At 45.1% G+C, this 14,169-nt stretch overlaps 1 protein-coding gene across 4 annotated transcripts in view; it reads left to right on the top strand.

Moving 5' to 3' along the window:
* Positions 1–14,169, top strand: part of SLC35D4 (solute carrier family 35 member D4) — a 144,348-nt gene that overhangs the window by 100,753 nt on the left and 29,426 nt on the right. For 3 of the 4 annotated variants that reach the window (XM_086682616.1, XM_086682614.1, XM_025931357.2), the window contains exon 14: positions 13,499–13,563. In XM_086682616.1, the coding sequence (XP_086538742.1) occupies positions 13,499–13,563 (65 nt within the window). Of the gene's footprint in view, positions 1–4,449; positions 4,794–13,498; positions 13,564–14,169 lie in introns of those variants that run through there. The other variant, XM_086682615.1, reaches the window with a different exon arrangement.

The raw sequence follows: 14,169 nt of genomic DNA, 5'->3' as shown, positions 1-14,169 counted from the left end.
ACTGGCTTTTGATACTCGTGCTTTATTTATTTGTTTATTTATGAGAGAGAGAGTATGTGCATGAGCAGGGGAGGGGCAAAGGGAGAGGAAGAGAGTCTTAAGCAGGCTCTTCACCCAGTGCAGAGCCTGACTCAGGGCCCCGCCTCACCACCATGAGATCATGACCTGAGCTGAAGTCAAGAGTCTTGGATGCTTAACTGACTGAGCCACTCAGGTGCCCCTCAATACCCATGCTTAAGAGGTTTTTCTATTTCCTGAAAATTTTTTTTCACGTTGCTCTATTGGAACATGTAACATTCAGCAGATTTATTCAGCAGCAATTTATAGAGTGCTGAGACAGTAGAGAGTTGTGATAGATAGCCCAGCTCTCAGGAGACAGAAAGACCTGGATCAGAATTCCATTCTAGCAGTGTAACCTTGGAAAGATTACTTAGCCTTCGTATGGATCAGCTTTCTCATCTGTAAAATGGAAATCATTGTATGACTTCACAGAAATGTTGCAGGGATTGTAGGAAATAATGTGTGTTGCACATTTTATGTTCGCTAGGACAGCATTACTTGCAAACAATGAGCCTTTCCTTCGCCGATGGAGAAACATTTGACGCGTTGTTTGCATTTTGAGTTCAGCTACAATTTGAGAGCTGCTGATTCGTGTTGATGGAGAGCCTTCACGTATGCTCTGTTCCGTTTCCCCATTCTCGTGTCAAGAGAAATTCAAAATGACCAGATCCAAGTAACACCACAGTTTTCAAAGTGCTTTGTTCAATTTTTCAAATGACTCAGAGAATCCGTTTTTTCTAACATTTTGGAAGTTCTACCCAGGTGTTTATTTAAAAAAGAAGCAGCAAGAAAAAGAGGATCAGCCCTAAATATTGTTGGCCGGGTCTTCAGTAGGGAAATTGCAGCTGTCTGCCCTGTACTAGCTTGGTTGTAAGAGAATGGGGAAATGAGAGGCAAGTGGTGTCCAATCTGATGTGGAGCCACATAGCCACCAGAATGGCTAAAATTCTAGACACTGACAATACCAAATGTTGGGGAGGATACACAGTAACGTTTCTGGTTTAGAAAACACTAACGCTAAACTTTAGAAAAAGAGGTCTGTGTTACAACAGAGCAGTCCCACACCTGGCTTATGTCTGGGAGAGTACACTTTATCTCTCTCATCTACTTCTAATGGATGTATTTTGCCTGTAACCCCTGCTTCTTTAAGCTTCTTAAAAATTCTCACCAGAACAAGTCAGGGAATGAATAAAATCCCTAATCCCCTTTAAAAATTTTTTTAAGTGAAAGTCTAAGGGGCACCTGGGTGGCTCAGTCGGTTAAGCATCTGACTTCGTCTCAGGTCATGATCTCATGTCTTGTGAGTTCGAGCCCTGCATCGGGCTCTGTGCTGACAGCTCAGAGCCTGAAGCCTGCTTTGGATTCTGTGTCTCCCTTTCTGTCTGCTCCTTCCCTCTTCACACTCTGTCTCTCCTTCAAAAATGAACATTCCAAAAAAAATTTTTTTTAATTCAAAAAAAGACTAAAATTTAATCCCTGAGAAACACTTTATAGAGGATTCCTTTCTTATAGAGGGGAAAACTGAAATCCAGAAAGGGCAGCTGGCCCACCTGAGGTCACCCAGGGAGTCTCTGACCCCCAGGACTCCCCCACAGACATGGGCACAAAAACAGAGGCCCACGAGAGTGGCATGAGCTCTTTTGAAGTCCAGGATGACCTCTGGCATGCTGATCAAACCAGATACCCAGTCTTCCTGAAACCAGCTGCCTGCTTCCCTAAGTAAAAAAAAAGTTCCATGGGGTTTTTTTATTTTTATTTTTTTTATTTTCATTTTTTTATTTTTATTATTATTTTTTTAATGTTTATTTATTTTTGAGACAGAGAGAGACAGAGCATGAATGGGGGAGGGTCAGAGAGAGAGGGAGACACAGAATCTGAAGCAGGCTGCAGGTTCTGAGCTGTCAGCACAGAGCCCGACGCGGGGCTCGAACTCATGGACCGTGATATCATGACCTTAGCCGAAGTCGGATGCTTAACCGACTGAGCCACCCAGGCGCCCCGAGGCTTTTTTTTTAATACCTGCTAGGGGAAAAGGGGTTCCCAGCTATTGAGTTTTTTTTTTTTTTCTTTCCTCTCTCTGTTTCTTTCAGCTTTAACGGTGGCCACTACTCACCTCACTTGGTGCTCTAGTTGATACCCAGGGGCTTAGAGTTTGCTGACTTGTTTGTACTGTTCCTTCTATGTAGAATGCCCTTCCCAAACTTCCTCACCCAGTAATTCTTATCTGTCCCAGATTAATACGGGCATTGCCTCGGTGTGGGGCTTGTTCCGTGGTAATCCAGAGTGTACTCGTAATCTCAGCACTTAGCGTGTTATATTGATACAATTTGCTTGGTCACCTTCTGGAGCAGCTGACCTGGGATAGGGTGCCGCGAGGGCAGGTTCTGGACTTCCATTTTCGCCTCTCTAGAGCCCAGGGAGGTGCTCGGTGTGCGTCATTTAGCCTCTGCTCCATTCCAGCAATAACTCAAAGCCTTTTTCCTTTTTCACTTCTAATTCGGTGACAGCTTCTTCTGAAACTGTTAGTCCTTGTTTTTTTAACTTTCATTTTTTTTTAACTCTCCAAAAGAGCAAGGAATAATGTCTTTCCTCAGGCTGCCATTACAAAATACCACAGACTGGGCGGCTTAAGCAACAGATATTTATTTCTCACAGTTCTGGAGGCCACCAGTACATGACCAAGGTTGGATTGGTGTCTGGAGGAAGCTCTCTTCTTGGGTTGCAGATGGCTGCCTTCTGGCTGTGTCTTCACATGGCAGAGAGAGAGAGAGAGAGAGAGAGCTCTCTGGTCTCTTCTTACAAGGTCACTAAGCCCATCATGAGGACCCCCTCACCCATGACCTCATCTAGCCCTGATTACCTTCCAAAGGCCCCATCTCCATATTGGAGGTTAGGGCTTAAACATATGAATGGGGGGAGGGGGGAGTCCATAGAGAGGAGCTTGCTGACATTTTGCGGTGGGTGCCAACTTGTCCAGCAATAGCTAAAAGCCTTCGTGGTTTGTGTGAATCCCTCTGGTGGAACTGAGCAGACATGGTGAGTCTTGCACAAGCTTTGTACATTCCTCAGGAATTGTCACTCTCAGATCGTGCAGAATCGAGTGTGACTGGACCTGGAGCCAGGGCACCGCCCATGACCTCACAGCCTCACTTCTCCCGAGTGGTATTTCTTCAGGAATTACTGGGATTAAGGAAGGAGGCAGGTTGTAAGTAGCAAAAGGGTTTTTCCCAAATGGGCACCATGTTTCTTTAAACATGGCAAGGAGGTCCTGCTGTATGTATTTTGGCAAATCTGTTCTTCCACCTCTAGTATTACCAAGGGTAACAATGGCATGAACTGAACTTCTGTCAAAAGGAGATGAACAAAAGCCTCATGGTCTTGGAGTAAATATAATTATGGTGCTTTTATTTAAAGCTCCTTTGAGCTTAAATTTATTTCATTTCTAAAAATACACTTCAGAGATTAGATCTATCCTTTGAGTGAATCAAAACAACTTAGAAAATTAAACACCTTAGCCACATGCCCTTCCTTTCCAGAAGCACAGAGTACTGTTTAGCTTTGGGAGACTGATGGAACTTTTTAATCAGCAGGACAAAATCTAAAAAATAACTTTGTCAGAAACCCATCCTTCTAAAGGTAAGTCTGTGAGAAGATGGGTACATTTACTGAGTAAGATGAAACTGAGAAAGTTGAGGGAAAGTTCCAGAATGAAGAATCTACTAACTCTATGCCAGGCTGTCCCTGAAATGAGTTTGAGAGGAAATTGGGGCTATCTCAAATTCTCCATTTGTCTTCAACAATGGGATGTTCTAAGTACGTCAACATTATACTTGGCATATTTACAGCCCCTTTACTTGATAGGAAATCCAACAAATCAGGTATTTTAGAATGAGCTGAAGTGGAATGCCAACAGGGATAAAAAGAAGCCCTCCAAAGGTACCAGGAAACACCTTGTCAGTGTACATATTAATATGGGCGCTTGAGAAACATGAATACTGAAGAGAAAAGTCTGACACCTGGGGGAAGAGCTAACACCTTCTGCACAGCTGTGCCAGGAAGTTACAAGTCCCAAGAGAAAACATGTCCAAAGGGCCACAGATTTTTGAAGTTACAACCAAAGGACCGGTGTCAGATGGTGTGACAAGACGCACAGGTCTTTTCAGTACATAGCATGTGTTGGACACTTCAAAGTCTGGGTACTTAAACTCTACTGCCCATGCCTCTTCCCTTCTGGGAATGTAGACTAAGAGAATTCATGCACAAGGACTAGTAGGCAAGTGGGAAACAAAGTTGAGTTGAAAATGTCAACCCTGGTTTAGAGACTTAAGGCTTTCTGCTCCTTATAGGGGGCATGGCTTCCTTCCCATCCTCCAATCCCAACCCGAACAGGTGGAGACAGAAACTCCGGAGAATTTTATTGCTTGGATTCAAGAGAAGAGAGAAACCATATAGAGTCTGGGTTTTGTGCTTGAAGCCCTGGAATCCCACCAACAAGTGTAACGAGCCTCAGTAAATGTACAGCAAGATAAGTAAGTCTTCCCATCAGAATGAACTTGGATGAGAGTAAAAGGCCAGGAGGCCGAAGAGTTTCCTTCCCGATGGGCAGAGAGAATCATGAGGAAGAACTTGTTCCTCTCACCACCGGCTGCCTTATTAATCCCCATCAGTTGCATCATATCTGAAACTGTGTCTGAAGAGAAAGACACTGTGCCTTTGAGAAAGTCCTGTTGCCCCAGGTTGGTGTGTATATGTATGTACATATGTGTGTATATATATATTTTTTTAATATATCTTTTTAATATATATTTGATGTATATTATATATATTAATATATTTTTAATTATATATATATATATATAACCCTAGACTATGGTAAAAGAACAAAGGTAATTAAAATTGTAATGATGAATTAATAAGATTGTTCTTCTGATACCTGGCAAAAGGAATAACTCATTGCGCACTTGAATGAGGCGATGCCGAAGATTATTAATAGCCAAGCCCAGAGTTTAGCTTGGGTTGTCTCTCACTAATAATTACACTGATCGGGGCACCTGGGTGGCTCAGTTGGTTAAGCGTCTGACTTCGGCTCATGTCATGATCTTGCAGTTCATGGGTTTGAACCCCACACTGGGCCCTGTGCTGACAGCTCAGAGCCTGGAGCCTGCTTTGGATTCTGTGTCTCCCTCTGTCTCTGTCCTTCCCCCACTCATGCTTTCTCTCTCTCTATCTCTCTCTCTCTCTCTCAAAAATAATAATAATTACACTGATCATGGGGCTCCTGGGTGGCTCAGTCGGTTGAGCAACCGACTCTTGATTTCGGCTCAGGTCCTGATCCCAGGGACGTGGATCAAGTCTCATGATGGTTCTGTGCTGAGTGTGGAGCCTGCTTGAGATTCTCTGTCTCTGTCTCTCTTTCTCTCTCTCTCCCTCCGCCCCTCTTCCTCGCCTATGCTTGCTCTCTCTCTAAAATAAAAAGTAATAATAATAATTATTACACTGATCATTATAATAAATCATAGGATTGATAATAAGGGTTAATTGAACATTTTGAAATTGTCAAGTAGATTCTCAGTCTTAGCTGAGGTGTTTGTCTGGTGGACTTGGAATAGTTCCTTGGGTCCTAGGTGAAAAAAGAGATAATCTGCTCTCAGTTTATAAATTTTTATCATCTTACTCTTTACCCTAAAAGGAAGGTCTATTAGTAATATTCACAGGTGAGTCTTCGACACAGACAGACTCCAGGCCAGTCTGACATATGCCTTCCGCTGCATGGTCTGTGAGGGAGTTACAACCTGCCCTTCTTTGGAGATGTGGCTGTGCCAAGCTGTCCCACACCAGCTGGACAGAGTAGTTCTTGAGACAGTGCTGGAGTTGGGGGGTGGGTTGTAGAGATCTCCTCACATTTTCATGGTCAAGCATATCACCTGGTGATCCGTTCACATATAGATGTTGTTCGGTAGGTCTGGGGTGGGGCCTGGGATTCTGCATTTCCTACAGGCTCCCAGGTGTAGATGGCAAGGGCATGCAAGACATCTGGTGTTCAGTCTGCCCAGCACTTTCCCTCCCTCCCCCCAGGGAAATGTTCCTTCCTTGATTCCAACCATGAAGTTCAAGGATGAACTTCCACACTCTTACATTCCTCTGCCCCCCTAGCCATGGTCAGTTGGTCCAGGAGACAATCAGAATCTTTCCTGACATTTTTGGACTTGAAATCAGAGTGAACCAGCTGCAGATCCTCCCTGAGGAGCTCTTTCTAGCCTCCTGGAGGTAATTGGGCAAAGAAGCAGAGAAGAGGAGCAGAGAATGTCTCTGTGCTTCTCCCGTCCGGGGTCCAAGTGCCCTTAATATATCAAAAGGGATTTAAAAATAAGATTTTAGGGCACTGGGTGGCTCAGTTGGTTGAACATCTGACTCATGGTTTTGGCTCAGGTTATGATAACAAGTCGAGCCCCATGTCAGGCTGTGTTCTGTGGCGTCTGCTTAAGATTATCTCTCTCTCTTCCTCTGACCCTCTGCCCTGCTTGTGCTTTCTCTCTCTCTCTCTAAAACAAATAACAAAAAAACAAGACTGTGACTTACCAGCTCTGATGACTAGTGCAGTTCTGGAAAGTATATTGGCCACTTACCTTACTGGGTCTCTGTTGGTATGTCCTGAACATACAAAGATGGATAGTCCATGCCCCAATTGGGGAGACCACACATTTCCATAGTTTAACATGTACAATGTCAAGGGGCATGGAAGTCACTGGAAGAAGTGCCTGATCCACTTAGATGTGTGGATGGGGCGAGGCAGGGGGGAAGGTCCAGAAAATGTTTCCTAGAAATGGATTTTCTTTTTTTTTTTTTATGTTTATTTATTTTGAGAGAGAGAGAGAGAGAGAGAGAGAGAGAGAGCGAGCTTAGGGGAGGGGCAGAGAGAGAGAGGGAGAGAAAGAATCCCAAGCAGGCTCCACTCTGTCATTGTGGAACCCAACATGGGGCTCAATCGCACAAACCAACCATGAGATCATGACCTGAGCTGACATCAAGAGTGGGACACTTGGGGTGCCTGGGTGGCTCAGTCGGTTAAGCATATGGCTTTGGCTCAGGTGGTGAGTTTGTGAGTTTGAGCCCTGTGTTGGGCTCTGTGCTGACAGCTCAGAGCCTGGAGCCTGCTTTGGATTCTTTGTCTCCTTTTCTCTCTGCCCCTCCTCTGCTTGTGCTCTCTCTCTCTCTCTCTCTTTCTCTCTCTCTCTCTCAAAAATAAACATTAAAAAAAAAAAAAGAGTGGGACCCTTAACCAATGGATTCACCCAGGCGTCCCTAGAAATGGGTTTTCAAAAAGTGAGCAGGAATTGTGTGGGGAGGCCTTTGAAACTGTTCCAGGCAGAGAGACCTTGCAGCAAAGGCAGCGTGATGGTTGAACCTGTGTTTGAAAAACTACAGCTAGTTGAAGTAGGAGGTGCAGGCTGTAAGTGAGGCAGTCACCGTGAAGGGCTTTTATACGTGCTGCAGTCCCTTTTTTCTGAAGTCGTAGGTATTTAAACAACAAAATGCTAACAAGCAACAAGCCTGACTGATTCCTGCCCCCCAAATGCATGACTGTCTGGCAGGTTCCCACCAACAATATTCCCCTTTATTTTTCCCTTAGACAAACAGAAAATTTGTCTTAGGATCAAAATGAATGTTTAAAAAACAAGCCTGATCTGCTTTAAATACCAAAATCTGTTTCAATAACACAGAGGTTGTGACATCCGTTGACAAAGCCAGGAAGTTCAAAGCCCCTGCCGCCGTAGACACAATGTATTGAGTTCTGCTGTTGTTGGCGTCCCTCAGCTGTGGCGGGTCCTGGTGTTTGTTATTCAGATCTGTGTGTACAGGGGAGACATTCCTCAGACCACAGGACTCTTTCTTCTGTGGGGAAAAATTTGTATTTTTGAAAATGCTTTTTGAAAATAAGGACAAGTGCTCGTAATGGCTGCTACTTAAGTTTCTTGAATGGCAAGTTCCAAGTGTAACTTGAAGTCTATTTCTTGAACAGATTTTAGCCATTTTTTTTAATGTTTATTTATTTTTGAGAGAGAGAAAGACAGAGACAGAGTGTGAGTGGGGGAGGGGCAGAGAGAGAGGGAAACAAAGAATCTGAAGCAGGCTCCAGGCTCCGAGCTGTCAGCACAGAGCCCGACATGGGGCTCGAACCCATGAACTGTGAGATCTCGACCTGAGCTGAAGTCGGATGCTCAACAGACTGAGCCACCCAGGAGTCCCAGATTTTAGCCATTTTTTTAAACACTTAAAAAAAAAAAAGTTTACACATTTTCTGACAGCCACTGCCAGAACCTTTTCATCATCCAAAGCTGAAACTCTGTACCCATTAACACTAACTCTGCACTCACAGTTACCCCCCAGGCCCTGGTAACTTCCATTCTACTTTGTGTCTCTGAATTTGACTCCTCAAAGCACCTAATGTAAGTGGAATCATACAATATTTGTCTTCTGTATCTGGCTTATTTCACTTAGCATGATGTCTTTAAGGTTCATCCATGTTGTCGCATGGGTCAGAATTGCTTTCCTTCGAAAGGCTGAATAACCATGTATACACCACATTTTGGGTATCTGTTCATCCGTTGATGGATACTTGGGTTCCTTCCAAATCTGAGCTATTGTGAATAATACTGCTATGAACATGGGTTTGCAAATATCTCTTTGAAGCCCTGTCTTCAGTGGATTCTTCTTTTTTTCTTCTTCTAAAACTGTGTGGAGGGGTGTGTGACAGGCTCAGTCAGTAGAGCATGTGACTCTTGATCTCAGGGTAGTAAGTTCAAGCCCCATGTTGGGTGTAGAGATTACTTAAAAACAAAATCTTTAAAAAAAAAAAAAAAAAACCATATGGAGCTCACGTGGGCCCTTTCTTGAGTTTCTGGGTGTGTGAGAAGGTTGACCTGGGAGTCGAGGTCTTTTCCACCCCTCACTGCTTGGGGTCCCAGGCCCCTGGAGCAAATCACTCACCGTCTCTCGGTCACAGTTCCCCCACCTGTGATCGCAGGGAGTCCCTTCCACCTCTCAGGTCCTGCACCTAGGTGACCGTGTGTAGGGCACTCTGTACCCAGACGTGTGCCTTCAGCTATTCCTGGCTTCTGTTTATCCCGCAGTAGAACCAGAAGCAGAGTGGGCCCTTGGCATGAACAGGTTTATCATTCACACTTTTGAGGGGTCTTGAGCAGTCCTGACGGCCCATGGCATACAGAAATCTTCCACTTGGCTGAGGCATGAATTTGACGCTCACATCGCACGTTGAGGTTGATGTGTGGGTGCAAGTCACTTAGTGGGCAAGTCGGGCTGGCCGAGTGCCCATTGTCTGCCTCTCAGCGAGGCGCTGTCAGCTCCTACTCAACCCATCTTCAGCAGTGACTTTTGTGAACTGGTAGAACTTTGGTGACTGTGTGTATGTGTGTGTGAGAAAATGCCTCCGATGCTGACTGCAAGGGCTGGCAATGGAAGCAAAAGGAAGCCCAAGAAACCAGTGTTTCTTACTGAACAGACTACAAAGTGGTCTGTTGAACTTCACAGTAGCTCCGTGGTGCAGACAGCTTCACCATACATTCACTACAGAAATAAGACACGTCTCTCTGTGAAATTTTAGTGAGTGTCTCAGCCAGCAGAAAATGTGCTCATCGAGAGATAAAACTTTAGAAAAGTTTGAAAAAGTGCCTCGGGAGAAAGGCAGGAGACTGTACAAACATCTCCAGGAAGCGGCACATGTCAAAGGCACCAGTGTGGCTACTAAACCAGTCTTATTTTCAAGTAAGGGCTGGTTTGGAAGTTTTAAGATGTGTTTTTCTTGGCAAAAGGTGCAGTTAAGAGGAATAAGCAGGCCCGTTGTCTATCTCATGGCAGACGGGATTCCTCCTGGGCTAAGAGGCATGTGGAGAAACAGAGGCCCAAGTCCCAGGCTGGTGTACTTCAGGGCAGGTGGGAGGTGGCAGCCTCACATGCTAGATGGAAAGCCACGTGAGAGACGCAACCAGAGAATGAGGGCCGAAGCCTGTCAGAGAAGGCCGTAAAGAGGTGATAAGGGGTGAAGGGCATGAAGACATGGTGAAGAATTAGGAAAGGCTAGTTGGGCCCTTCATAAATTTTGTGAGGTGTTCCGTTACACCAAGCTGCCAACATCGTGGCCATCCGTCAGTAGAACGGGGTCTGTTTCATCAGTCCTAAGAAACGTATCACCATTGGCACCATGTCAGGACATCCCAAGAAGTTGCAAAAGTAAAGAGAAATGAACAAACTTAACTTTGATTAAGAAGAAGGAAGGAGGGACACTTGGGTGGCTCAGTCAGTTGAGCATCTGACTCTTGATTTCAACTCAGGTCATGATCCCAGGGTCGTGGGATTAAGCCCCATGTCAGGCTCTGCACTGACCGTGGAGCCTGCTTAAGAATTTCTCTGTCTCTCTCTGTCTCTCTGTCTCTGTCTCTCTCTCCACCTCCGTCTGCCCCTCTCCCCCACTCACACACTCTCTCTCTCTCTAAAATAAAAAAAAAATTGGGGGTGGGGCACCTGGGTGGCTCAGTCAGTTGAGCAGCCGGCTTCGGCTCAGGTCATGATCCTGTCGTTTATGGGTTCCAGCCCCACGTCAGACTCTGTGCTGACAGCTCAGAGCCTGGAGCCTGCTTCCATTCTGTGTCTCCCTCTCTCTCTGCCCCTCCCCTGCTCGCACTCTGTCTCTCTCTAAAATAAATAAACATTAGGGACCCCTGGGTGGCTCACTCGGTTGGGCGTCCAACTTCAGCTCAGGTCATGATCTTGCGGTTTGTGAGTTCGAGCCCCGCATCGGGCTCTGTGCTGACAGTTCGGAGCCTGGAGCCTGCTTCGGATTCTGTGTCTCCTTCTCTCTCTGCCCCTCCCCAACTTGTGCTCTGTCTCTCTCTATCAAAAATAAATAAATGTAAAAAAAAATAAACATTAAAAAATTAAAAAAATAATTAAATTAAAAATTTAAATTTTAAAAAACTAAGGGAGGAAAAAAGGGAAGAGAAAATGACAATAAAATTAAGAACGAAAGGGAAGGTAATTAAAATGGGCACCAATGAGAAAAAATAATATTTTTTCCAAATAGCAAAATGCTAATGAGTTGGAAAACCTAGATGAAACACATTTTTGGAAAAAGTGAAAATGACAAACTTGAATCAAGGAGAAGGAGAAAATTTGATTAGGACGTTGGCCGTTAAAGACCACCCCAACTAGAAGGTGCAGGTCCAAAGGTGTTCAAGTCAGAGTTAACATCCACAGTAAAGATCATCTTTATTCTTTATAGGAAAATAAGCAGGGAGGTTGATGAACTAACTTATGTGGTTGGTATAACCTTGTTTCCAAAACCAGATGGCTACACTGTGAGCTAATAAAATATTAGGCCCACTTCAGGTATGACCATTGATGCAAAGGTCCTAAATATAATGTTAAATAAAACAAGAGGAGCGTAGGAGGAGAACAAGTGCCATTCATCATGCTCTGTGAGGTACCGGCCCCCCCCCCGGGGCGTCTGGGTGGCTCAGTCGGTTAAGCATCTGACTTCAGCTCAGCTCATGATCTTGTGGTTCATGGGATTGAGCCCCGTGTCAATCGCGAGTGGGGGAGAGGGGCAGAGGGAGAGAGAGAGAGAGAGAGAGAGAGAATCTCACTGTCATCTAGCCCTGCTGATGGCACAGCCTGCTTGGGATTCTCTCTCTCTGCCCCTCCTGTGCTCTCTGTCTCGCATACTCTCTCTCTCTCTCTCTCTCTCTCTCTCTCTCTCTCTCAAAAATAAACTTGTAAAAAAATTTTTAAAAAGAAAAGAAAGATACATGCTCCCACCGCCACCCCCCACTCTGACAATCCTCTTTCCTCTGTTCTTTGGGTTCAGCTTTGCAAGCTGTCTGGCTGACCTGGCCGCCTCTTCATTTTTGTTCCCAAAGTCAACCCAGGTCTGTTTTGTTATCAGGGTTTTTGCTGCAAGTCAATAAAAGAAGCAAACAGAAAGGGACTCAAATGGGTAATTACAAAGGTTCTAAAACTTCACAGAGTTTCTATACTGAAGGTCCCTGGTTTATGTTCCCAGACTTCTTTTTTATTTTATTTTTTATTTTTTTAAATTTTTTTTTCAACGTTTTTATTTATTTTTGGGACAGAGAGAGACAGAGCATGAATGGGGGAGGGGCAGAGAGAGAGGGAGACACAGAATCGGAAACAGGCTCCAGGCTCCGAGCCATCAGCCCAGAGCCCGACGCGGGGCTCGAACCCACGGACCGCGAGATCGTGACCTGGCTGAAGTCAGACGCTTAACCGACTGCGCCACCCAGGCGCCCCCCCAGACTTCTTTTTTAGATGGTAAATGAATGAGGATAAGGCTCCTTCAACATACTCCTCCTTCCTTCGAACTACCTGCTTGCTGCCTTGTTCCCAGCTTGGACACCCAAAGAGGGCTCCAGGACAGTGGATGGGTCCCCTTGAATGAGATGGTATTGCCCATGTCCCAGGGTGTCCAGCCTGAGTGACCCATCCCACAATGACCTGCTTCTTACTTCTCATTGCAAGAAAGTAAGTCCTCAGGCTGACCTTCCTAACAGAAGCTGTCTTGCATCTGAGAATACGGAATTCTAGGAAAATAACCATCTTTTCCTGAGCAGGCATTCCAAATGGTGACGAACTTGGGTCTTTGGTTCACATACACTCTGTGTGCTGTTTGGTGATACCGTGGGGGTGCGAGTTCTGTTACAGCCATTCCAAGACACTCTTCCGTAATTTCTAGCTCTGAAAGATGTGGGGGTAGCCTCTTCCCTCTCTTTTGGCTTCTAGACACTTGCAAATATTTGTTTTAAGTTTATTCATCTTTTTTTTAGAAATTTCTACAGCCTACAGGGGCTCGAACTCACGACCCCGAGATCAAGCATTGCATGGTCCTCTAACCAAGTCAGCCAGGTGCCCCTGCAAAGAGTTAGTTAATGATTTAATTGTTCCCTCCCCCAAGAAGTATCTGGTTTTGTAGGATGTGTATCACAGGCCAGCAAGACATGGCCATTAGGACAGGGGAGAGACGGTGTTGTGGGCAAAGGCAGGGTGACAGCCAAGTTTTTATCTGGAGGATCTGGGGACAGATGAATGAGCACAACTGGCTTTGGGGATTATTTCTTCACCTTGAGACAGGATGGAAATGAATATTCTCACCATGCCCCTGCCCTGGAGAGAGATGGGTGAGACGTTGGCTGCGTGCCTCCTCTTTTGAAGAGTTCGGAAGTTAAATGTCTCTTTGAAGATTCTCACCTCCCGAATAGACTAGGACTTGGCATTTTCCACACCAAATGCTTAGCTCAGAGGGAGCACTAAATACAGGGGCCTCACAAGTCATTGTGAACGATGACTTTGGAGAAGGTTACCGAAGTCCTGCTGCTCTGATGGCCTTTTGTTGAAATTATTTCCGCAGGTCCTCACAGCTGGCTTGTCCATATTGCTGTTTGATATGATCCTGACGAGTGCAACAGTGGGATGGTAAGTCTTTTGCCTGGAGAGAGGAAGAGCAAATTTATTGTTTGGGTTTCACCAGGATACTAATTTTTTTTCTCAAATGTTGGCAAAAGAGTGTTTGGAGTGTGTGTGTGTGTGTGTGTGTGTGTGTGTGTGTGTGTGTGTGAGTGTGTGTGTGTGTGTGTGTATTTTTTAAGTTTGTATTTATTTATTTTGAGAGATAGAGCAGGGGAGGGACAGAGAGAGAGAGAGAGAGAGAGAGAATCCCAAGCAGGCTCCGCACTGTCAGCACAGACCCCGACATGGGGCTAGAACCCAGGAACCACGAGATCGTGACCCATGAGCTGAAATCAAGGGTCAGATGCTCAAACTGACTGAGCCACCCCGGCCAGGCCGCCCTGGGGTATGTATTTTATTGACACACAAATATACATCCAGAGGAGTACATATATCATGAATGTGCAACGTGATGAATTTTCACAACTGGATATACCAAACCCGTTGCAGTCAGCATCCAGATCAAGAAACAGAAAACCACTGTGCATCTTTCAGCCACTCATCCACACTAGCGTAAGCACTACCGGTGAACTACTAGTTTTATATGTATTATGTGATTTTACCAAGATTTTA

Source organism: Puma concolor, chromosome D3 (assembly GCF_028749965.1).
Source record: "Puma concolor isolate L17-30 chromosome D3, mPumCon1.1.hap2, whole genome shotgun sequence".
NCBI lineage: Eukaryota > Metazoa > Chordata > Mammalia > Carnivora > Felidae > Puma > Puma concolor.
The sequence above is the reverse complement of the archived record's forward strand: the minus strand, read 5'-3'. Positions and strand labels throughout refer to the sequence as shown.